The following is a 26,509-nucleotide window of genomic DNA, read 5'->3' on the forward strand; positions in this document are numbered from 1 at the left end:
AAGTAACATACCAAAATGAACTCTTCAGTAATTATACCTTGGGTGATTTTTGTTTTGTTTTGTTCATTATAATTTTTGGTATTTTCTAAATTTTCTACAATAAGCATCTTTACTTTTAGAATCAGAAATATAAAAACTCTTCAAATTACAGATTTGGGCTGTGTGAGACTATACTGAACATTTTTGGTTCTCTTTTTGCAGCATCGTTCCTCCTTCTTCTGTTGAGAGGACCTCGGTTTTTCTTTGAGAACACAGTCCTCCCCATTCCCTCGTGATGTGGATGAAGTGGGCCCCCAACCCTAGCTCCAGGGATGGGCATGTGACCCAGGCCTGGCCCATCCTCATGTTCCATCTGTTTGGCTTCAGTGACTGGTTCTAGATGGGCATGTGACAAGCCAGATCAGTACTTCTGCAGGAGATGTTCCTGAGGGCAGAAAAGCTTGCATTGGTACTAATGAGCTATAAGTCTAGAGCTGCATATAAGGTCAGGGAAGCAATACAGGAAAGCATTGCTGAAGGATGGAGATGAAAAAGAACGCACGTGTGTTCACACACACACACAAACACACACACACCCCACCTTCGAGTCTGATGACTTTGAGCTCTTAGATCCAGGCAAGTCTGGGACATTATCACCCCTTGACTTTCCAGTTATCTGGGCTAATACATTTTAGGTTTCTTTGTTTGCATAAACTAGTTTACAACTTCTACAAGTTGCAAGCAAGAGTTCTCATTAATACAATTACGAAAACAATAAAAATACATAAAGTATAATCCATGAAAGGGTCCAGGGCCAATCAACAGAGTACAGAACTGGTCCCACAAATCGTACCTGAGACATAAAACATTTCCATTATTGTAAATGTTTCTACTGGACATGATCTAAAGTATAGTTCATTCCCCTGGAAGTTCACTCATAGCACCTTCTATATGCCTCCTTTTAGTACATAGCTGGCAGGGGGTACTATTAAAAATAGCTAATAACCCTAAAGCCACAAGGACTGGAAGCTCTCTGTTGTGCCTGTCATTAAACCTTTAATTGCTGGATCTGGGGAGATTTGGGGTATCTCAAGGGAGGAGTTGGAGTGAGAGGGTACTAAGGTGTTTAGGGAGGTAGGTTTGTTTCCAATCAGTACAGAAAGATTTCAATATTCTACCAACTGATATGGCCAGCCTGGGTATGTACAGGCTGAACACGAGCCCTGTTAACAGATATTATAGTTTCTTATTTGGGTATCTGTTTTTCCTCCTGGAACAAGAATCCCTCTAGGTAGAGACTCTGTCTCACTGATTTTTGTATCGTATGCCTACCTAGGTGCTCATAGGTGTTTTTGAATGGTGAACATGAATGATAGTCCAGCATTGTATAATTCCCTATTGTTTTTTTTTTTTTTTCTGATAGACGTTTCCTGCCTAGAATTAAATTGCAATATGGTCTCTTTTCAGCCACTCTTCTGAAGACTTGTTATCCTCTCCACTATCAGTTGATTGAAGAAGAAAATTGTAAATTTTCTTTCAGGCAAAATGTTGATATTTTTAACACATAGTGATTTTTTCCCCCCACTACGAATGATTTTAGAAATAAATCAAGATCCTAGAAACTTATGATTGCTTTGTAGGGTAGGTTTTATCTCTGTCATTTTAAGAAGAAGATGTCGTCTGATGGTCCTGAGCACAGAGCCCTTTAAATTTCAGTTCTCCCACAGCTGTGTGCCTTGAATCATTTGCTAGGACATTGGGGTGTGGGTTCCCACACTTGACTGTAAGAACTGTGGCAGGACCCCCACCTGTCTATGAACAGTGGTCCTCCCAGTGCCTAGCCCATCCTCGTTCACAGTAGACACTTAGATGCTTATTGAATGAATAAATAAAAACATTTAAAGAGAGGCGATCATATATATTGATGAAGTAGTGATAATTTTTAAGTGATTAGCTTTTTTAAAAATTTATTTTATTTATTTATATTTGGCTGCGTTGGGTTTTCGTGGCTGTGCGCGGGCCTTCTAGTTGCAGCAAGCGGGGGCTACTCTTCTTCTGGTGCGCAGGCTTCTCATTGCAGTGGCTTCTTTTATTGCAGAGCAGGGGCTCTAGGCGCGCATGCTTCAGTAGTTGTGGTTAGTGGGTTCTAGAGTGCAGGCTCAGTAGTTGTGGCGCTTGGGCTTAGTTGCTCCGCAGCATGTGGGATTTTCCCGGGCCAGGGCTCGAACTCCTACCTCCCCTGAATTGGCAGGCGGATTCTTAACCACTGCGCCACACCAGGGAAGTCCAAGTGATTAGCTTTAAAAGTCACTTTTCTTAAACCAATTTAGGTCCTATCAACATCGAACAGGTGAGCTTTCAATATTAAATAAAGGGGGTGGCAGAGAATTGGTTAATTATAAATTTTGGCTGCTACTTTAGAGAAGAGTCTAGGTGTATCTAAATTATTCCATAGCTTTTTCTTATGGGCACTTCCCATTTCTTTTCCATTCTGAAGATTTCTGGAGAGGTGTTTACTGATTTATTAGAATGCACAGGGAAAGCTCATCATACCTGGGGTCAGTCTTATAATGACTGGGTCTCCCCTCTTTTAGCTGTGTGATCTTGGGCTACTTTTAGAATTGAAATAATATACATATCTGTTCCGCGACCTCACAGAGCTGTTACTGTGAGCATGAAATAGCATTCAGCCTAAGGAGGAACTATAAAACCCCATACAGATACTGTTGTTTCCTTGGGTAAAGCACTTCCTAGGCCGTGAAACTTGGCTTAAGAAGATCATTTTACTATTGTTTTGCCTTGGTACAGGCTAGGGCAGCTAAGAAGAACACAAGAATCCCCACCCCTGTAACTGTCGTCTGATAGAGAGGCAGAGAAACCCTACAGGAAAAAAAAAAAAAGGCGCCCAGAGGGCTTCCAGAACAACGACTTTGGGGCAAATGGATTTAAAAACTCGGGTTCCCAGAGTAAACTTCTGAAGGCCCCTTCCCACCCCAAAGCCCCAGTCTCCAGAAAGGTCTCAGCAGGGGCTTGTTGGGCAGAGGCCACACCGACCAATAGAAACCAACTGTGATCTTACAGGTTGAGGAGCAGGTGGAGAAACAGAGCATTAATAATTACCCACGCCTGGGCTCAGCTTTTTACCGCGGCGCCTGGCGCCACGCTTGATCCCCCTCGAATAACAGGAATAGAGAAGAATGTCGGGGCCCAATCCCATCGCCCCCCCCCCCCGTTCCTGTCCCCCGCACCACCTTCCACCACTAGCGGCGTCCAGCCTCCTCCCTCGAGAGCGTGCTCGAGGGGCGGAGGCGGACCTTTATTGTCTGGGGAGCACCTGCCAGGTGGCGGGCCGGTCCCCTGATGTGCGCGTGGCGCCCAGCTTCACAAAGCGCGTGGGCAGCGCCACTCTCGTCCGGGAACCGCCTCTGGCAGCCCTACTATATCACAGGAGAGAAGAGGTGGAGAGATGAAGGGGCTCTGGGGTCAGGAGCGGGCGGTGAGGGCCGGTGTGCCCGCTCCCTACCCGCGGGCTCGGTCCCCCGGGATCAGCTCGTCGAAGGAGCAGGGGTCAGACGCCGCAGCCAGGGAGCAAGACCCTGGAGTGGGGGAGGGAGGGAGGGGAGGCGAGGAGGGGCGCGGAGAAGGGGCGTGGCCGGCACGCAGTGGGAGGGCGCTGGGAGGAGGGGCCGCTGCTCGGCGCTCGCAGCTCTGTGGGCCCGGCTTTGCCGCGCTCAGTGCACTTGGGCGAGAGCAGGAACGTGGAACGGAGCTCCGCTCCCAGCGCAGCCACCGCGATGAGAGGCGCTCCCGGCGCCTGGGATTTCCTCTTCGTCCTGGTGCTCCTGCTCCGCGTCCAGACAGGTGGGAGGGCGCTGCGGGCACCCGGACCGCGTCCCCCGGCTCACCCTGTGCCCCCGTAGGGCCCGAACACGTTGGGGTGTGTCGGGAGAGGTGGTTGCCGGCTCTTTGGTGCCGGGGCATTTCAGCCTCCGGGAAGATTCGGGGCGGCCCTGGGACTCTCCTGCGCCCTGCCCTGCTCACCTGCGCAGGGAGCCCCCTGTCGCTGGTGGTGGGCGCACTGAGCCGGGGGTCTTCCGGGAATGGGGGCGGCGAGGGGGGCTTAGGCTGAGCGAGGTGAGGCTGAGGGCAGCGGGTTGCGTGCGAGTTTGGGGATGCTTTTGTGCGGAGGGTGAGCGGGCGCAGAGGCGGGCGGCGAGGTGGTTCGCATGCAGCGCGTTAATCTCCGCCGGGCGAGGTGCGACCTCTGCTTCCTTTTGTTAAAAGTTGTGCGTGTGTGACCGGCGCACCGGAGGACCGGCCCGCAGGTTCTCAGCCGCGCGGAGGGCGAAGTTGGAGGAGAGCCTTTTCTTTGCTCTGCGGCGGCAGCTTTCCAAACCGCGGCGCTCTTTGTGCCCCAGAGCAGGGGACGGACCCCGCTGCCTCTTCTGCTCCAGGCGCCATCCTGGACCCGAGTCGAAGACTGCGTTGTCCTCGGGTCCTCCGGTTATACCTTTTGCACGGGGAGCGTGCCGCGTGCGGCTCTGTGGCCGCGAACCTGGAGGTGCAGCTCCGGAGACAACTTGGGTAGGGCGTGTGGAAAGCAGCCGCTAGGTTGCAGACTTTTTGCTTTTGTAGATTCTGTGCCCGAGGCTCGCCCCTTTCTGCCGGGTGCCGTTTCTTTCCTGCAACGCGCCTCGGAGCGGCTGAGGGCTGCGTTTGCTGCCTGCTCCCGGGGGAGGCGGGGACGGTGCGCCGGCACCCTGCGGTTCCTGACCCCAGCCGCCATCCACGCACGGCCGGAGTACCCGGCCAGGCTGGCAGGGCTCTGCAAGCCCCTCTACACGGTGTCTGCGACCTGTAATCGCAGGTCCCTGTTTTCTTTGGGAATTTTGAGATTCGCAACACCCCCCCATATGATATCTCTACTGAAGAGCTGCCTGAGGTGAGGGGTGGGAGATGGAGTGGAACTTTCTGCAAATCTTACTTATATCTTAAAGCTGTTATGAAAATCCGTTATATCTGCGCGGGAACTTGGGTGTTCAGGTGGAGGAGGATTTGCAGGCTCCTGGAAGCCCTCAGATTCCTGCCCCTTCTCTTTTTTTCTGGGCGTCGCTGGTGCGCAAGCGAGTGCAGGTCACCCGACTAACCCCTGAAGCCCTGCTTTTTCCCAGGTCATTTTTATTTTTTTTAACCTTTAAGGCTAACTTGATGATGTAAGGATAGAAAGTGAGTCTGAACTGGAATTCAAGGGCTCCAAAGGAAGCATCGCTGTGACTATTGTGGGACTCTATCTACTGCTGATCAGTTTTCCCATAAAGTCTTAAGATGCAGCCTTCCCCTTCCCGGTCTTATAAGGCATTGTGAGGGCTTTCCTGTGGGGGAAGAGAGGTAGGAGGGATCATGAATGAGTGTCCGGATTCCCGTGGCGGATTTGACTGCCTAAGCTTCAAATTAGACGTTTGGTCCTTTCCATCTTTGTGCCTTGACATTTTAATTTCAGTGAAGGGGTGTGCAGTGGACCCATCGGGCACACAAGAAAGGTAGACTACACATACTATTTCCCATTTTTTAAATTAAATGAATCCATTGCTCCCTTATTCCTCATAATTAGCCGGCTCCATCGAACAGATTTTTTGGCAAAGGGGATTTTAAGGTCTGGCTCCTGGGGGGCAGTGTGGTGTAGTGACAAAGCCTTGTGCTGCCTTTCTGGTTCTCCTTTTCTCAGCTTCTATTGGCTGTGTGCCGTTGTGCCAGTCCCTTAAATCTGTGGGAGCCCGGGGTCCTCAACAGGGCAGCAAGGGGTCTGCACCATGAAGGATCCTTTGGGTCCCAAATTCTCCTCTTCCAGTGTTACGAGCGTAGACTCTACACTTCTTCTGAACTCTTTCCCTGAATCCTTCCTGCCTCCTTGAAATTCCACTGCCTCCTGGTCACAGCGACCGCTTGGTGGTGTCCTGCTGGTCTGCCTCTGGTTAAAGCAGGGAGATGTGTGTTTCTCCAGTCCAAACATGCTCCCCTACAGTTTCCCTTTGAGGCCTAGGAGGTGCCAACTCTGCAGGACCCTCCATCGTCACCAGGCCCGCCCCGCCCCAGTGTTTACAACTCCTGTGCCCAGCAGGATGAACCTGCAGTGAATAGTGAATCATACCCTCCCCTCGTTCCTGCAGGTGTGAGGCTAGAGTCATCCCCAGCAGCTGGACACATAACATTCTGAATGACTGTCCTGCTGGAAATAACATGATGGTCTTATAAAAGGGAACCCAGATAATTCACTTATCCACTTTCTGGTGTTTCCCACCCACCCACACATTTTTTCTTCAGACTTTATAAACCATTCATGCTGTGCTATTGCAACACGTTTTCTAGGGTGCCTCCAATTTCACGTTAGTGCCAGACCCAATGCTGGGGCCTTTGCCTGCAATTTCCAGTCCTCTCAGCAAGCCCTGGAGGTAGTCTTGTTACCATCCCTACCATTAAAGCTGGAGAAACTGGCTGAGGATAAGCGAGTTCCCAGAATAATCAGGGGTGAAGCCTGAGGTTGGCCCCATATGCCCAGCTGTATTTCCAGTCACATGATTTCTAAGAATCAGTTATAAATTGAGATTTATTTGAAACTATTCTATGTCATATGCCAGGCATTGTTGGAGGTTCTGGGAATATAGGATGCCCAAGATCATTACTTTCCCATTGTTGGTGAAAAAGACCTAGGTTTCCTGTCATACGATGTCTGAGTTAGTGTTCTCAATTTGAGGGAAGTATTCATTGAAGGGGGAGTCATTCAGTGATAGCTTCCCTGAGGCGTTTGTAGGCATTTGACGCTGGGTATGAGGGCTTTAGGTGTTAGCTGTCCTATTCCAGGTAGAGTCCCTCCAAAATGAAGATGCACTGTCTCTAACATGATGGTGCAAGTTAGTTGAAATTTTTTTCCATCCCCACTGCAAAAAACTAAAAGTGGTCTTAGCATTATATACTTGTGGGGTACTTGTGAGAGAGAAAAGCCCCAGTGATGGGTGACATCATTGGCTGTTTACCCTGGACGAGCACAGTGAGATATAATGGCAGCTCAACACTCCAAGCCTTTCTTTTTCCAAAACAAATGCTCATCAGAAATGTGCCAAGTTATTTTGTGGGCTTCCCTTGGAGCACGTTTATGTACAGATGTTGTTGTGATGGATTTTGCTGCTGTTGTTGACGGCCCTTAGAAGTTGCCCTGAGGATTTTGACTCATTTCCTCAAGTCTCCCCCAGCTGATTAAAGAAGGACACCAGGAAATGAGCCGCGGTGTCCTGAGCGGGAATTCTTGAAGCTGGACTGCAGTGCAGGGACCCCTTCAAAGGCAGCGGTCAAGGCTGCAGCGGCATTTTCTCCAGAATGAATTTAGTTTAAACAGCTGATAGGCTAGGGAAGTGCTTAATGTTGCTTCATTCACATATGGGAACTTTTTTAAAAAGGGGACTGAAGGACTTTTGAAGAAATCCTAAGCATGCAAAATTTCACCTGCAGTCTCTGTAACTTGAATAGCTATTTTCGTGGCTGCAAATCCAGAGTGAAGAGGGCCTGCAAGGGAGTCACCAGAGGAAAAAGTTTGAATCTAGGCCGAATCCAGTGTAAATCTTTGTTGAAAGCAGAGAGGACTTGTGAGGAAGCCTAGCCTGGCAGCTCTTAGTCTCTTGACATTTTGGACCCGAGACAGCCCATCTTTTGACTTCAGACTCTTAATTGCAAACTCATAGCCCTTGCTTGGTTGTGTTTCGTTTGGCCCACCTGATGCTTTTTTAGAAAACATTGGGGCAGTATTTAAAATATGGAGAATTTATATCAAGATCTAGGTTTCTTTATTCTCTCGAAGAATCGAAAACTCCCCATCTTTAGATGGGACCTCTACTCTTTCCATTGCTCTAGACAGTACCACTCTATACTGCCAGTCAGGCTTTTAGGCATTTAGCCTTGGGTCCCGGTGAGCACAGGTGGGACCACGCAGGTACTTAGTGGAAGGAGCACAGGCCTAAGGAATGAAAACAGCCTTGTATTAGTCTGCTGGCTCCATGACCGACAGCTTTGTGACTTCGGAACAAATTGCTTACCCTTGCTGAGCTGCACTCTTTTCATCCTAGTTTTAGCTGTGTGACTTTGGGAAAATTACTTAACCTCTCTGTGCCAGTAAATGTGTGGCTACATATAAAGTTTTTAGAATGGTACTGCCCGGCACGCTCATGGTATAAGCTCAACACATGTCAAGCTCTGTACATATTTATTATCTGTAAATTAGGAATTATTGCTGTCCCTAAAATGGGAATAATGCCTTCTCTAATATGCGTACTCTAAAGATTAGAAACAGATTCTTGTAAAGATACTTGGCACAGGGTCTGGGATGGCATAGGCACCTAACAAATGAAGAAATTCCATGAGTATGTAGAATCTGACTATTTCTCTTTATAATCCTTGCACGCAGATACCAATAGGTACTAACCTGACAGCTTTTAAAATGAAATAAACTTTAATTTTTGTCTTGAGTTTTACATAGCTTTTGACAAAACAGTTGGGAATCACTAGTGTTAAAGAGTGAACAGATCTTTGACTATTTTTTCCACGGGGGGCGGGGGGAGAAAAACCCAGAAGATTTTTTTTTCAACATCTTTATTGGAGTATAATTGCTTTACAATGTTGTGTTAGTTTCTGCTGTATAACAAAGTGAACCAGCTATATGTATACATATATCTCCCAGAAGATTTCTCTAGTGAAAACATTCATACCTTCTAATTTTTCCATTCATCTTATGCTTTAGCCTTGATGCTTACATTTTGGTTATGAAATGTGTTGGTTAGGTATTTTCCGCTGCATACCTTTCTGACAGTTAGGTTTTTAAGGCTTTTGCAAACTTTAAAGTTTAAGCTAAATTGTTATTCAGGGCATGAGGCATCAGAGTTAAGATTTGGGCTCTGAAGTCGACAAGTTTGTCCAGCTTGGCCTCTTGCCAGCTCTGTGACCTGGGACGAGACCCTTCACCTCTGCTTAAGCTTCAGTTCCTCATCTGTAAAATGGGGATGATGGCATAGGCCTACTGAAAGGAGTAAATTAGATCATGCACGAAACACACTTTGCATACCGTCCCTTACAGGGAAGGCATGGGGACTCCACCATCAGGCTGATTTTATGTTTCTTTTTCAGCGTTTGTCTCTTAGGAAAGAAATTTGGAAATGGTTTTAAACCAGATTATATAGAGGGGTTTCTTTTAAGATGAAGCTTATCCATTCAATGTCTAGTTTTTTAAAAGGTTCACAGTTAGTGCATACTTCTCTCCCTGGTTCTTTGTTTAACCTTATTCACAGGCTGCTTTCCACCAAAGGGAATATAGCTTTCTGGATAAAAGTTTAGGAGGCAAAAGTTCTGTCAATGGCCCATTTTCTCAATGAATAAGTAAGTGTAACTCACAGAGGGTCCATGAACCCTATTGCCTTGTAAAGTGGCATTGAAAGCACCTTGAGAAGGGAGGAGCTTTTCCGTGACTATATGAGGCCCTTCCCTAGCTGTGAGGGACCAAGCTGAACTTGTCTGTTGCCCTGGGCTGGACACACAGCAGTGCTCAGGCAGTACTGGTTTAACTTCTCTCCTGTTCTCCAGCACTTGTACAGAGCTTTGAACTAGTGAATGCTGAGCCAACATTTCAGATTCAGTTTAACAAAGGATGATCAATCCTTATGCCTTGGTCCTTGTAGGGACTATACGTGTGGGCTCTGGGGGTGGGGTAGGAACAGAGTAAGAGCAGAGCCAACAATTCAAAGAGAGAATTGATGTCGTAAGAAGTGCAAAGTGCCCAGGCCATATTTCACAGGAGAGGAGTTTACGTCTTGGTGGGCATGTGATAGAGATCAGGGATCAGTCCACGTGGGAGATAATATTTGACATTAATTTTTAAACTTTAAAAGAGGGTAGAGTGTCTGTAGTTGAGGCTTGTGTTGGAAAAAGCTCCTGAAACAGGGAGCAAGAGATTAAGATCTTATTTGAAGATTTTCAGATCTTTCAGTTGGTGTTAGGACTGGGGGATAGAGAATTGGAGGCGAAGAGGCTGGAAAGGTGGACTCTGATTAGCCTCAAGGAGCATTGGAGGGGGAGGGTATATTTAGTATTGAATTTGGTCCAGATTCTGAAAAGAACTTTGAAGTCAAGGCTACGGTAGACTTGACCCAGTAGTGGCCCTCCCAGCTTTGCTTGCTGGTCCAGGGCTGTTCGCTCTACTATTCTGTCCTGTTAAGCGCACTCCTCAACCTGCTCCAAAAACTTGGACATCCCCTTGCTGTGGGCAGCCAAAACTAAGGGAGGGGTGTGTGTGTGTGTGTGTGTGTTTAAATTTTAGTAAAATGCATATAACATTAAATTTACCATCTTAACCATTTTTTTGGTGTACAGTTCAGTGGTGTTAATTACATTCACATTGTTGTGTAACCCATGTCCAGAACACTTATATCTTGCAAAACCAAAACCCTCTCTACCCATGAAACGCTGAGCCCCTGACAACCATTATTCTACTTTCTGTCTGTATGAGTTTGACCCTCTAGGGACCTCATTCCGTATTTGTCTTTGTGACTGCCTTATTTCATTTAGCATACTGTCCTCAAGGTTTATCTGTGTTACAGCGCATGTCAGAATTTCCTTCCTTTTTAAGGAAGGCAGTATATGTATATGTATGTACCGACCACATTTTTTTCTCCATTCATCCATCGATGAACACTTGTGTTGCGTGCCCCTTTTGGCTATTGTGACGAATGCTGTTATGAACATGGGTGTACAAATATCTAACGGAGAGTTTCTGAGGGGCCTCTGTTAGGATGGTTAGGCCCACGGCTGAGAGCTATGTGTTGGTGGGGAGCTGGGCAGAGGGACCATCGGTCATACTCTTTTTTTTTTTTTTTTTTTTTTGCAGTACGCGGGCCTCTCACTGTTGTGGCCTCTCCCGTTGCGGAGCACAGGCTCCGGACGTGCAGGCTCAGCAGCCATGGCTCACGGACCCAGCCGCTCCGCGGCATGTGGGATCCTCCCGGACCGGGGCACGAACCCGTGTCCCCTGCATCAGCAGGTGGACTCTCAACCACTGCGCCACCAGGGAAGCCCGATCATACTCTTTAGATGGTTAGGTGGTCTCTGGATGAAGGAGTGAGTGCCTGCGTGTTGGGGTGCATGCTCTGGAAAGAAGGGGGAACACTTAAGAGACATGAAGAAGATAAAGGTGGCAGACTTAGTTACTTTGCTTGGCAAATTTACAGGCATCTTGGATGTGCCAGGCACTACGAGATTGTGGGGAAGGGGAACAGGAACTATTGTGGGTGTGGTAACGGAGATCTGGGGGTGCTATGGAGTTCACAGAAATAAAGCCAAGAAGAGGAGCCCGTTTGAAAGAGGCCATAAGATGCTGGACTCCGCTATGTTTGTTTATTGATCATTTACAGGCTGCATTTACTTGACACTTAATTTCACAGACACGATGATAGATATAAATGAAAATCTTCTTAGGGTCATGTCCATGTTAAAAACTAAACCTCAAAGGTCACAGACCATGGCTCTATAATATTACAGTAGGATTTGGGGATCCTAAAGAATTGTGTGTTGTGTACCCGTCGTGTAATGAAAAGTAAATTTTCATGAAAAGAAGTCGATGGCAGGAAGATAATTCTTCATTTAGTCTCTGCATGAGACTATTTTAAAAGTATGTTTATTGGTTTTCTCAGAGAACAAAATGGATGTTTTAGGCACGGAAGAGGACGTAGAGTTGATTAAAGCTTTGGGAAATAGGCCCTTTGAGGGCAACTTAAAGAATTGGATTTATGAAGCCTGGAGAAGATAAGGTAAAGGAAGGTTTAGTGAATGACAGTCTTCAAATATTTGTAGTATGTGAGTGAAGAATGGGACAAAATGAGAATAGTTGAAATTACCCCAGAAAGAAATTGAGGTTTTTTTTTTTTTTTAGGGAAAATTCTTTGATTGGAAGGGTTGGAAAAGACTTTATTGTGTTACCAGAGTTATAGGGCCTTGGCTATAGGTATGAGAAAAGCCAAAAGTAATTGTCATTCTGAAATGGTTAGGTCCTGCCCACCTCAGTTGGCTTGATGACCCTTTAAGGGCCCAGCTGAAATCTTTCTAAATAAAATAACCAGCTGTTTTTCTCTCTTCACTGCCTCGGCTCTGGGCTGGACTGTTTCTTATAAATTCTGGGTAGACTCTAACACGACCCTTACAGTTTTTGGTTATATTGAAAATAGCCAATAAAGAACTCACACCTAAAAAGGGGTTATTGATCGATCTATTGGAGTTGGGGACAGTGGATCTAACCACAGAATGAATTGTGCAGTGCACGATAGCTTAAGCTGAGTGCCAAAATAAGTGCCCGAAACAAGGAAGTTCGAGGTCTGGAGAAATCTATAATCGACCATAATTAGCCCTAACCTAAGAATGACTGTGCTCTGTGATCACCCGACTGACTGTTGATTCTGAGACACAGCCAGCCATGCTGCATGTAGGCTGACAGATCTGTAAGGGTGAAGGAAATCCTTTTCCCTTGATTACTCAGGGATGGACTGTTCAGTCTGGGGTTTACCCAGCACCCTCACTTCCCTTCCCACCCGTCCCTTCCCTTTGGTCATTTCGTGGTCATGGCTCAGTGGCACGTTAGATCAGCCAGTGGTCCAGCAGGGGAAGGTGGTAGAAATGAAATTGCAGTTGGGCAGTCTCTGGTTGATTACATCATTTCACTTGTCCTGTCAACATGCATGATGATTTCTGAGATGTGATCCCTGCCTTCAAGGGGCCTGGGATCTGTGGAAACGTAAGTGCTTGGTGTAGATGTTAACATAGTTAAGATTTGTAATAAGATTTAAATACTTGTGCTGGTCCTGAAGCCAGGACACACATTCATTTGCATTGGGTTGGAGGAATGAGCATCATTTCTTGAGTAGAATGGCTGATTCCAAGGAAGATCTGGGACCTGAGTTAAATCTCGAGGAATGGGGCAGGAATTGGTCAAGGTGTGAACAGCAGAAGTAGAGGTTTACAGTCAGCTGAAAGACTCCCATAGAAAAAAATCTCTGTGGAGACTAGCAGAAGATGAGATAGGATAATTTTTAGGGCACCTGGATTTTTCTTCAGTAACTGCAGTGTCTCCTGCGGTACCATATGTGATGAGATTTTTGTATGTGTCATCTGGTCAAGTAGGTGCTTACTCAGAGAAGTAACTTTAAAAAACGGAAGAGTATAGGTCTCACTTTTTTTTTTTTAATAGGTCTCACTTTTGCATGATATTACATATATGGTATGCACAATGCAAATCCAGAGAGATCCACGGATGTGTACTTTGAGTTGCTTTTAAGTCCAGGGCTAATTACCCTCCCCTACCTCCTACTCGCCCCCCGCCCCAGCCAAGATCACAGGTTTTGTAGGCTCAACATCTGATAGTAGCAAGAGATGATCTTTGAGTCTCTGCTTCTTAACAAATTTTAAGTATTTATTAAAATGATAAGTCAGGAATGTAACAGTCTGCATAAATTCACTTGTTCAACCAACCAACCAACCAACCTGGCAACAAATGAAACCCCCAAGCCTGATAAGAGTCCTGACTGGCTTAGGCCATCTTGGGATTCTGCTGTAGGTTCCCTAGCCCTGCGTTTAGAAGGTCCTTAAAAGGTAATGAGGGGTGCTGGTCACTGCCCTTCCCAAAGCAGTGAGCCTTGGGGAGGAGGTGGCTGTTGGTGGCGGGCAGAAATCTATCACTTAAGGAAAGAGTTTGAGTGATGGTACTTTCCAGGGAATGCCTTGTTCTTGACCTAATGGATTAAAAAATAATAGGGAAAATGAAAGAAGGAGAAATCCTTACTTTTTCCCTTGTGTCTCTTAAGTTCTTCAGTGAGGCAAAACATCCCACTTCATTTGGGTTTATCCCAGGTGACTCACGTTATTTCAAAGGGTGTTGTAAAATTCTTGAAAGCAATCAGGGCTGCCAGTAATTTAAATATGATGGCCTATGCAGACTCGTTAGCAGAGGAATTGCTTTGCAGGGTTAGAACAAAGGTGGCGTTGTCACAAAGAACTTTGGAAATTATTTGGTGTCTCTTTTTATTGGAAGGAAGTATTTATAGAAAGGGATCTAATGTAGATGTGACTTCTGAGGAAGACATTGACTAGCGATTTTGTGTGGCATTTGGCTGTTATTCTACTTGGCTAGTGCATGCTTAAAAAAAAACAAAACTACGGGCTTCCCTGGTGGCGCAGTGGTTGGGAGTCCGCCTGCCGATGCAGGGGACACGGGTTCGTGCCCCAGTCCTGGAAGATCCCACATGCTGCGGAGCGGCTGCGCGTGAGCCATGGCCGCTGAGCCTGCGCGTCCGGAGCCTGTTGGCTCCGCAACGGGAGAGGCCACAACAGTGAGAGGCCCGCGTACCGCAAAAAAAAAAAAAAACACTACTGTTTAAAAAACTGAAAATTATACTACTTGGAAAGACTATGGGTACGTTATAAAGTGATAAGTTTTAAAGTTTATAAATGTTAAAATGCATTTCCATCCTAATTTTCACAATGTAGATTTCTTTTTTAACGGCTGATGGAAGATTTGCATTTCAAGGAATGGTCTGGTAAAACTGCATGGACTGGCCTTTCGGCTTTTCGTCATTGTTAAGTCAAACCAGGATTCTTACTCCAAAAATATGTCATTAGAATCACCACTTGAAAACAGTTAATTGGGATGTTTAAAGGTTTTTCTCCTTATTTTAGTATAGTCAGTATATTTACTACAGGGAAATAGTAGACACGTTTCTAGCTCAAGCAAAATGTATCACTTTCATGAAAAAGAACCCCCCTTTCCAGCTTTTTAAAATAAACTAGCATATGTAGAAGGGTTTATGAATTTTTTAGGAGATTTGAATGTGTAGCCTCATTTCCATTCCAGTCTTTTCAAGGGATAGTATTTTAAACGATCACCTTCGTTTCAGAATGACTGCCTTCTAAGAAGGAGCTGGCCAGGATGCCGAAAGAGCTCAGGTAGTGAGTGGCATGCCATCAGGTGAGGACAAATCCAAGGCAGGTGCAGATGGCTTCTCTCTCCATTTGGAAAACTTGGAACAGCAACTCTGGGCATAAAGCTGTAGTGCTTAGGATTTACAGTTTCATTCTGTTAGTCCCTTCAGTATCTTTTAAACGGACCCTACACGTACCAGGAATTTATAGATTTGTTCACAAATAATTATTGACGCAGTAGGGGGGCGAGTGGTATAGTTGTAAACACACCAGGCAGAAATCCTTGTCCTCTTGAGGCTTATGTTCTAGTGAATTCTTTTTCTTTCATGAGTCCAGGTCCGCAAAGAGCCCAGAAGGAAGAAAAAGTCTAGAGTCTCTCAGAGAAAGCACCTTCCTTTAGATTTATTTCAGTTTCTTATTATGGTCAATTAAGGAAGGATGCAGAGAAAAGCAAGGTTTCTCAGAGGGTTGGGGGACGGGGTTCACAGGGAAGGAGGGACCAGAGGACGCAAAAATGAAGTTAGGTAGGGGTGGGTTGGGGAAGGGCCTGGGTCGGGGCCGACTCAGGAGGAGCTCTGTGAGATGTTTGTCAGTCGAGTCCTGTCCGCCCCGCCAGTGCCCTTGGAAGGGCTGAGCATCACACGCCAGCCTTCCAGCTTGTCACGGCTCCAGTCTTTGTAACTTCAGCCTCTCCAGCAGGTATGAGGATGTACTGATGAAGGATGTACCGAAGGGGGTGGCAGAAATGTCTGCAACGCCGGGGGAACACCGATAGGTGTCTTCACTTTCAGGACTTTGTGGAGCCTTGAATGTGCCAAAGTGCATCGTCCATCTGTGGCTTTAGAACCATTTTTCCCAGAATGGACCAGAATGCTTTTTCACAGCTGAGAGGCGATGCTTCAGGGGTCCAGGCTGAATGCTCTCCAGTATGTCTCCAAGCACTGGAGGCTCTGCACCTCCTTTTTTTTTTTTTTTTTGCGGTTCGCGGGCCTCTCACTGTTGTGGCCTCTCCCGTTGCGGAGCACAGGCTCCGGACGCGCAGGCTCAGTGGCCATGGCTCACGGGCCCAGCCGCTCCGCGGCATGTGGAATCTTCCCGGACCGGGGCACGAACCCGCGCCCCCTGCATCGGCAGGCGGACTCTCAACCACTGCGCCACCAGGGAAGCCACTGCACCTCCTTTTTAAATTCTTTCATCTGTTTCTTGTTGAAATCTGACCACCTTCAGTTTTTAATATACCTGTATTTAACTAATGGCACTTTTGAGTCTGACAGAGCGCCATTTAGCCACCGTCTGTTATACTGGGCATGGTGTGTCAACTCCCGTGTTGCTGCAGCCAGCCTGGGTGAGGTGACAGGGTGACTTCATCTGACTTTGCATTTTAGCCTTAGGGTGGCCTTTCAGAGTTCCATGAAGTGATAAGCCCTCCAGCTTCAAATCGGGGACTCCCCCAGATGAGAATTGCCACTGTTTGTGCCCAGAACTGGAAAGTTCCTTCTCTGTTCAGTCTTAGGCCTGGAGTAAGACTCGTGCTGCCTTTAGTATTGATCCTCAGGAAGGAATCCAAGATAAAGACTGTCCAGGGACAGAAAGTGGTACCCTCTTGAGTTATGGGCAGGAAGGCATCCACTGACCACAGCTGGGATTGAAGGCATTAAGGTAGATACTCAGGTGCCTGGTACCATGTCAGTTAACAATTTCGATGAAACCAACAGCTTTAGGTATACAAGTGTGGATGCTTCATTATGAAATCAGTTGCCTTAAAGCACTTGGTTTAGATTTGACGAAAGACTGTAGTGTTTCTAAGCCAGAGAATTCTTTTTATCTGGTGTCATCATCATTGGTTAGCACCTATTGTTTTGGGTGAGAATTTCAGGACCTAAATTTAAATAGACCCTGTTTAAGTTTGCTATCAGTTGACTAGGAAAGGATTTAAAGAAAAAGGGGTGTGCTTTGACTTCTAGTCTGGGTTATTTGAAAACCTATTAGCAGCCATTTTATTTCAAGATGGAGGAATTGAATCTCACGTTAACTTTAAAAAATATGTAACTTTAAAATACATAGAAATGTAATTATATATATATTTATCATAGGACCACCTCACACATGGAGAATAGTGAACGAACCCTCATATACCTGTCATCCAGCTTCAGCAGTTGGATCAACACCAGTCTTTCTGCTTCACCTCTACCCACTTCATCCTCCCATTTTTTTTTGGCCGCCCCACGCGGCTTGTGGGATCTTAGTTCCCCGACCAGGGAACGAACCCGGGTCCACAGCAGTGAAAGTCCATGTCCTCACCACTGGACCGCCAGGGAATTCCCTCCACCCTCCCATTATTTTGAAACATAAGCATCATAGAATTGCATCTGTGAACATTTTCAGTATGTAGCTCTAAAATAGAAAGGTTCCCTTCCCTAAACATAATGATAATGCCAATGTCACAGCCTTCCAAAGCAATAAAATTCCACAGTGTCATTGAGTAGCCAGGATTCACATTTCCCTTATTGAAAATAAATATAAAGACATATACGAATATATAAATATTTGATAGACTCTAAGCAAGAGCCATATATGGCAGTTCGTTGATATGGCCTTTTAAGTCATTTCTTATTTATAGGTTCTATTCTCCAGTGTTTGTTGAAGAAAACTGAGGATTAGTCCTGTGCAGTTATCCACAGTCCGAATGCTGCTGGCTGCATTCCTGTGGTGCTGTTGAACATGTTCTCTGTTCCCAGAATTTCCTGTAAATTGGTCATTTAGAGGTATGATCATACTCAGGTTTGATCTCTTTTTTAGTAAGATGACTTAATAGATGGTGTGTTCCTCTATTATTCTATTTTCTTTCCCTTTTTTGGATATATCGTTGGGTACTTAAAAAGATTTGTGCTTTCTGTTCTAATGGTTGCCTTTATACTTATACCTTTATATGATACCCTTGGTTCGCTCTTTCTGGGGCTCTATTTTCTATTGGTTTCCTTCTGTGAGTAACAATTTAAATTAGCTAGTAGCCTGTTCTTTCCTCTCCCTTTTCTCCCCTACTTGGGATTTGAAGTAATAGCCTTTTACTATAAGGCCGTCAGCAAGCATATTCTACTTTGCAGATGCTCTCCCTCCCCTAATTTTTCTGATAACTGCACCAAAACTACCAGAATATACAGCAATCACATACTCTGCTGTCTCCTTTGTTATCACCATTTAATCTTTTTTTTATTTTTTTATTTTGCGGTACGCGGGCCTCTCACTGTCGCGTCCTCTCCCGTTGCGGAGCACAGGCTCCGGACGCGCAGGCTCAGCGGCCATGGCTCACGGGCCCAGCCGCTCCGCGGCATGTGGGATACTCCCGGACCGGGGCACAAACCCGTGTCCCCCGCATTGGCAGGCGGACTCTCAACCACTGCACCAGCAGGGAAGCCCCCACCATTTAATCTTAGTTCTACAAGTAAATATATGTTTAATGCTTGCCACTAGTTCTTATGTTCTGTCTTTCCTGACATTTTGGTTTTCTGAAGCTCATCCTCTAACAGATACCTCAGGAAGCATTCATGGGAAGTGCTTCCTGAATTATGTTCACAACAGCTTGTCTGTAGCCTTCGCTTTTATACTTAAAAGTCAGGTTGTCTGATATAAATCCTTGGCTCATCTTTTCTTTGCTCAAGGATCTTTAATATTTTACTATATTGTCTTTTGCCATAAAGTGTTGTCAAAGTCTGCTGGCAATCTGATTTTCTTTCCCTCATATTTAACTTGGTATGTTTGCCTAGATACCCAAAGGCCTGTTTTTTGCCTTTATGCTTTGAAGTCCAGTAATTCTGTAGTGTTAGATGCTCTGGGTTGATTTTTTCAGGGACATACTGTGCTACTTTGGTAAGTACAGTATCCTCCCATATCTGCAAGGGGTTGGTTCCAGGACCTCCACGGCTACCAAAATCCTGGATGCTCAAGTTCCTTATATAAAATGGCACAGTATAGCCGGCTCTCTGTATTGTGGTCGTGGAACCTGCAGACACAGAGAGCTGACTGTAATTTCAAACTTTCTTGTAGTGTAGCTTTTGCTGTTTGTTCTATTCTTCTTCTTGGCTTTTGGAACTCCCATTGTGTGTATGTTAGATCTTCTTTGCCTGTCTTTTTATATTGATCTTTTTCTCTCAAATCCTTTTAATGTCTTCATAATTCGTTTGAATTAAAAAATTTTTCTCCTTTCCATCTTCTCCTTCTTTTGAGACATTATTCATTTTATTTGCTCTTGTGTTCTTTTTATTTACCCTTTATTTCTGAAATGATTTTTTTCTTTCATTTCTAATTCTTATTTCTTTATCTCCATTTTCAAATCTTCGTTTTCTCCAGTTCATTTCTTTTTTTACTTTTTTTTTTTAAATTGAAGTATAGTTGATTTACAAGGTTGTGTTAGTTTCTGGTGTACAGCAGAGTGATTCAATTACATATATATATTCAATCAGCTCATTTCTGAGTTTTAAAAATTCTGATTTAGGCTGTTCTTTATACCTTCTTTTTATTTAATTTCTTTTAGCTCATTTTTGAAGTATTAGGTTATAGTTTTCATTTTTTTGTGTCTTTCTGGCATGATTTTATTTTCTATACTAGGGATGTCATTCTATTCCTTATTTTTCCTTTAAAGAACGTATTTGGAATTCAACTGCTATTCTTTTCTGTTGTTCGCTATGAGTTTTCGTATACTCTTATTAGAGCCATTATAGCTTTTCTAGCTTCACAGTTCTAGAGTACCCACTTAACATTGTTTTCACAAAGTGGTGAAAAAAATGGTCTTTACTTTTCTACACCTAAGATCTTACTTTTTTTTAGTCTCCGTTCTCAGCCCCTACTTATCTGAACCTTTCCTTTCCTTTGCCTATTTAACTCATCTTAGATTCATCTTTAGCAGTTTCTCCTCAGTGTGGGGCTTTGACCTAGTTTGTTAGTTTATAGGGATCAGACCTCTCCCACCCCAGAACATTCCAGCCCATTAGAAATACATGGGTCACAATCCCCTCTGTACTTCCTAGGGAAGTTGGAACCTGCAGAGTCCTCTGCCAGCTTCTGTGGGTGTCCCCAGAATGGCCCTCTGAGCATTGTAGTGCGTACCTAACGGCAGTTCTTGAAGCTGTTGGTAGTTTGTCCCCACCTCCTTCATACATAGGAGGGGGATATACCTTATCACCTGGTTTTGTGGGTAGGGGATACCTTATCACCTGGTTTTGTGGGTAGGGGATACCTTATCACCTGGTTTTCTTGTAGATGCTATCCATAGGGTTTTTGGTTCTGCTCTATTTGTTTTTATGGTTAGGGTGAGCTGGGGATATTCAATAATTATGCTTCCACCACCATCTTGCCAGAATCTGTATGGACATTTTAACATAAAATTTGTAGACCTTTGGGTCTACCAAGTCAGGATGAAAGTAGCAAAGCCTTGAAACATTAAATCAGTAGTACCTGCCTTTAAAAATAATTTTCTTCCAAAATATAAGAAAGTAGAGAGAAAACTTAATGGTTTTAACTATCTGAAAACTGGCCACTTTATGGGCTACCTAAGCCATATTCTAAGCTTACTGTTTCGTTTTGTTTTTGAATTTTATTAATTTTTTTATACAGCAGGTTCTTATTAGTTACCTATTTTATACATATTATCGTATATATGTCAATCCCAATCTCCCAATTCATCCCACTCTAAGCTTATTGTTTATGACAAAATGTAATAGTTGAAATCATCTCAGTACCAGGAAGCCCATATCTGAGGAAAAGGTGTAAAGAGTGACACACTTTTGCCATTATTTGTTTGGTTTGATATTCCTTGAGTTCTGAAGGAGATAATGCTATTTTATAGTTTTAAAAGGGTTCAACCACATTTACACTTTTAATAACCATCTAGTAAAGATAAAATCATTACTTAATTAGGTGCATTTTTCTCTTTCAGCCTTTTTTTCCCCCAGTGAAGCATTTGCATATCTCTAATTATAGTCATTTGAAAAAAAAGTGCTGCCAGGACTTGACATAATATTAATTTAGATTTCCAAAAATACTAAATTTCCTTCCTCCAACTTGAGTTTCCTCCAGTTGGCCATTGCTTTAAGTTACATACTAAAAGGTGACAATTTTAGAATTGGCCCTTTTTTCCTCCTGTATTTAGGGATAGCCATTATTCTAAAGCCATAGAAGGAAGAAGTAAAACTTTCTCAGTGGGTATATTAGAAACTTTTTTTTTATTCTGGAAAATAGAGTAAATCATTTTCAGACATTCCCTCTGGTTTTCTACAGAGATTGAGAAGAAATCATTTCAAAATGGGGCTGGTCATTAAGAATTCTTTGTAAACGGGTAGCAGGCTTAATGTATTGCTTGAAGTGAATGTCACCCAAGAAAAATTAAGGGAAAAGTCAACACTCATTAAGCAAATTGACCAGCCAAGTGTTTTGATGAATGTCGCAACAAATTTGAATAAACGAATTTTGTCCATTAGTGTGCTTTTAGACCAATGTGATTGTTTTGGTCTAATTATTTTTTATTTTGTGTATTCAAATGTAGAATGGCTGCAGAATTTACGATTGCAGCAATTATCTGATCAGCAATTTAGAAAATTGGTGAATAGTATCTGACTACTCACCAAGAAATGCGTGGCATTTGATACGGCTGGTGCAGGACCACATACAGTCCAAGGAGAAGCCTGTGCTCTTTTCTCTGGTTCTCACCCACGGCAGATGAGAGCCCAGAGGCCGTCACTGGGTTAGCATGGGCTGTGGACATGGGCTCAGGGCCCTCGGATGTCACGCACCAGATTGAGGTCTGATGTGCTACAGAAGTTGTATTTGCCACCCAGTGTCACTATTCCAGAGTCCTGTAGCTGTGACTGGTGAATTCTGCAACATTTCCCACTTCTCAAGCTTGGGGATTCGAGAAATCTGTGCCCGACTGGCTGCCAAAGCTTGTCAGGGGGACCCAGTGTGAGGCCGATTTCTAGGTGTAAAAGCCAGGCAGATTTGCTCACTCAAGAAAATCTGTTTTGCAGGTTTGCTTTGAATTCCAAGATACAGATTCTGGTAAAAAAAAATTTTTTTTTGCTGCATTAATGCCACGGGTTTCTCCTGATAGCTGCCTGCCTTGTGGGGGAGGGGATAACTGGTCCTCTACGTGGGGTCCTGGACCCGAATGCAAACTCTCCCTTCCCCTCCAGACCTGGGGGCGGGCCCAGCGGTCCCTTTTACCAAGCTGTCCAGGTGATCCTGGTACAGACTAAAGTTTGAGAACCTCCAGTCTTCAATGCAAAAATGATTGGGTTGTGTCACAGCGTTGGGCAGTGATCGTTAAAAAAATATTAAAGTTCGTGTGACCTCTTGAATGTCAGGCGAGGGTGCAATTCTCAGTTCTCTTTCTGTGGCACTAAAAAGATAGATAGGAGTTTCAGTTGGTCCAGACAGGAAAGCAGACAATTGCAGTACTGTGGGACAGTGCCTCGCAGAGGCTGCAAGGGGCCTTCAGAAAACACGCGTGTACCAGGGGGAGGGGTGATGGGAAGGCCCCTCTTGGTGATATTTTAAAGGAATAGATGTGATCGTGTCCCTCTCTGACTAAAACCTTTCAGAGACTTCCCAGTGTTCCTGGAATAAAGTCTGTCCTTGTAGATCCCATCCCACGCCTCCAGTGTCTCCTCTGGATCTCCATTTTGCAGATTCCCTGCCTCATCCTTCGCCGTCCGTGCTTTCTTCACTCCTTAAAGATGTCCTTGTTCCTTGGAGCTGCGGGAGCCACCCTGCCCCTCTGCCCACTGCCAGGGGCACTGTGTTTCTCCCTGGTCTCTTAGTGCACCTCAGACCCCAGCTCGCATGTTTCCTTTGCAGTCCTTTCTGACCCCCCCAGGGTAGGTCAGGTCAGCGCCCCTTGTGTACAGTGCCCTTCTCCACACTCTGCACATTGTAATTATATAATTGTATAATTATTGGTTTATAGCTCACCGGTGGAGCTAAATATAAATTCATATACGTTCCACGAGAGACCCTGCCTTGTTTCCCTGCTGCCCAAGGGCCCAGCCCATGGCAAGCATTCAAGAAACATTTTTAGTTGAATGCATGAATGCGGGGGGGGGGGCAGTCCCATTTTTATCCCTAGGACATGCGGGCTGGTGAATGTATGCAATTTGGATGGAGGCGTCACCTAACGAGAGCGTATTTGTCACCATCATCTAATCCTCCTGCTAGAAAAGTGAGTCCCTTGCACAGTGGCAGCAGAATCTTATGATTATGGTTCTAATTTGGGATCTGGCCTGTGGACCCCCCAGGAGAAGTTCTTGAGTATTATGCTTCCAGGGATATGGGAAAGGAGGGAAATCCTCTGACCTTGGAGATGTTCATAATACCCAGGCCGGAAGCCAGCAGCCCGAGTGGTAAAGGTGGCACCTGCGAAGTTTCCAGGGAAATGACAGTTGTCCCCAGTCCCCTCAGGACTTCCTGGAAGAGCTGCCCGCTCTGCTCCTAGAAGATGATCTTGGGGCAGCTTCTTTCTCCCCACCCACTTTCAGATCTAGTTGGTGGAAGAACAGAGATGCGCTCCTTTGCCTCATTTTGGTCAATTTGTCCTGACCTGGGTACAGCCAGGGGTTTTCGTTCCTCTTCTAGAAGGTGACAGCATGGGAGTTACTCCCAGAGGCGACAGCTTCAAGGTGGGGGGCATTTTACCTCCAGTCAGAAACTAAGTAAGCCTTACATTGATAATTCATGGAAGGGCTGGCAATGGCACCCATGGGTGTAATTTATAAAAATACACGTACTGAGAGCAAGGGCTCAAATTCTTTTTAAAGATGGAGATTTAAGATCTAGAGTGGCTTGCGGGAACCTTGCTTTTGATAGAGGAACTGATAATCTGCTATTTGCCAATTAATTGTTTTTGTTTTACATTTGGGGCTCAGCATACTCTCTTTCCATTTTTTTTTTTTTTTTTTTAATGTATTTGGCCGCATTGGGTCTTCGTTGCTGCTCGCTGGCTTTCTCTAGTTGTGGTGGGCGGAGGCTGCTCTTCGGTGCGGTGCGCTGGTTTCTCATTGCGGTGGCTTCTCTTGTTGCGGAGCACGGGCTCTAGGCGCGCGGGCTTCAGTAGTTGTGGCTCATGGGCTCAGTAGTGTGGCTCGTGGGCTCCAGAGCACAGGCTCAGTAGTTGTGGTGCATGGGCTTAGTTGCTCCGTGGCATGTGGGATCTTCCCGGAGCGGGGCTGGAACCCATGTCCCCTGCATCGGCAGGCAGATTCTTAACCACTGTGCCACTAGGGAAGCCCCTCAGCATACTCTCTTATACCCAGTGTAAACTCTGTTAGATTTAGTGAAACATAATAAACACAGTAAGTTTTGGAACAAACATCATAAACACTATTTCTCACTTGCAACCATTTATTGGACATAAGGTAGGTATAGGATTTGGAGATAATGTATGAATCCTGATGTATCTCACCCCCAATTTATAGATGTCAAAACTCTGAGGCTTGGGCTTCCCTGGTGGTGCAGTGGTTGAGAGTCCGCCTGCCGATGCAGGGGACGCGGGTTCGTGCCCCGGTCTGGGAAGATCCCACATGCCGCGGAGCGGCTGGGCCCAGTGAGCCATGGCCGCTGAGCCTGCGCGTCCAGAGCCTGTGCTCCACAACGGGAGGGGCCACAACAGTGAGAGGCCCGCGTACCGCAAAAAAACCCCAAAAAACAAAAAACAAAAAAACCAAAACAAAACTCTGAGGCTTGGAGAGGTCAGGTAACTTCCCCAAAGTTTCACAACACTCAGCTTGGAATCTGCAAAACGTACACCTTTTCCATTATATTCCTGTTGCCTCCCGTGCTCATCCAAGCTCAGAAAAGCACCATCAATCTCCAGTCTCTGAGCTTGCTTCTAGACTTTAAAATATTGCTGAATAAAGCTACAAAAGTTGCAAGATGACTACAAAGAACTTCAGGATACCCTTCACTTAGACTCTGCAATTAACATTTCCCCACATTTACTTTGTCCATGTATATACATATTGGCGTTTCTGACCCAATTAAGAGTAAGTTGCTAACATGCTCCCCTGAAAACCCATCTGGGCCTCAGCCTTAGGTTTGATGAGAACACTGAGGCCCCCCAGGCTGAGTTCCTTCTTCTGCCCCCCACCTGTGTGGTCTTCCCCCTGGCCTCTAGGCTGGGGCCTGGCTCCAAAGAGGGACACTCAGCTCACTTTTGCCCTCAGCCCTAGTCCCAGTCCTTTAAATTTAATTCAGAGGCTAAAACCCATCCAACTCCCTTTCTGGAAATTGGCTCTCTCCAGCACCTAACAAACAGAACCTCTTCTATGGCAGGGTAACACAGGCAAACAACAGGGGGCTCCCTGTTTCGTGAAAAAGTGGGAGACCAGGGACTTGCCGCAGCTTGTTATCCAGGGCTGCAGCTAAACTGTTTGGCCCCTGCTAATTCACCTCTCTTTTCAAGACAGTTACCAATTCTGGTAACCTTTTCTCTGTCAGCTGCTTCAGATAAAATTGCTTTTTTTGTTTGTTTGTTTGTTTTTAATTAATACTTTTGTTTTTACTTCCTTTGTTTTAAACCAGCCCAGTGGCTATAAAACAACATTTTGAAAGTGGAACAGAAGGAAAAAACATTCTCTCTGCTCCATGTATGGGATGGAGGGGAAAGTACAATTTCCCTTAACTGACAGTTGTATTAAAAGCAGAATTTAGTATATAATCACTAGTAAAATGTATTGATTTACCCATTATGGTGAAAATTAGCTTAAATATCTATTTAAGCCAAGTATTATTCCAGGCATCTTTCAGAACTAGAAAAGCAGAGAGGCCTTTCAAAAATGTAGGTCACATTTGAAGACAGAGTTTAAAAACCGCCTCAGGAAAACACCTCAAATATCAGGATAAATGGATAAACTAAAATATGATATTTACATACCGTGGAATACTGTTCCGCCTTAAAAAAGGAAATTCTGACCCATGCTAACAACACAGATGAACTTTGGAGACGTTAGGCTGAGTTTAAAAAGCGAGACACAGAAGGGTAAGTATTGTATGGTCCCACTTACACGTGGTCCCTAGAGCGGTCGGATTATTGAGACAGAAAGTAGAATTGTGGTCACCAGGGGCTGAGGTGAGGAGGTGATGGTGGAATGGGGAGTTATTCTTGAATAGGTACAGAGTTTCACTTTGGGATGATGAAAAAGCTCTGGGGATAGATAGTAGTGATGGTTGCACTACATTGTGAATGTATTTATTGCCACTCAAAATTTGTATAATTAAAAATGTTTAACATGATTTTATGTTATGTATATTTTACCACCAAAAAGTGTTTTTTAAATGCCCCAGTTGGCATATATTTATGTTCGTGAGTGTAAAAATATTGACCAATCTCTTGCTTATTGGTGTTACATTTGATGTCATTAGAATGAAATGCTATAGAATTAGAACCAGAGCTTGTGGGTGTCGCATATTTTTATTTCTTGAAGTTTTCATTTGCTGCTGACACAAACTCATTTCCCCTCCTGAGCCTGGGAATTGGCATGTTGAGGAG

General features: G+C 44.9%; 1 protein-coding gene across 1 annotated transcript in view; it reads left to right on the plus strand.

Annotated features, from left to right (window-relative positions):
• The first annotated feature begins 3,670 nt into the window (after nucleotides 1–3,670).
• KIT (KIT proto-oncogene, receptor tyrosine kinase) overlaps nucleotides 3,671–26,509 on the plus strand; it is an 85,873-nt gene continuing 63,034 nt past the window's right edge. Inside the window, exon 1 of the mRNA XM_030880558.2 lies at nucleotides 3,671–3,840. Within this exon, the coding sequence (XP_030736418.1) occupies nucleotides 3,774–3,840 (67 nt within the window). The 5' untranslated portion in view covers nucleotides 3,671–3,773. The remainder of the gene's footprint in view (nucleotides 3,841–26,509) is intronic.

Source organism: Globicephala melas, chromosome 5 (assembly GCF_963455315.2).
Source record: "Globicephala melas chromosome 5, mGloMel1.2, whole genome shotgun sequence".
Classification (NCBI taxonomy): Eukaryota; Metazoa; Chordata; class Mammalia; order Artiodactyla; family Delphinidae; genus Globicephala; species Globicephala melas.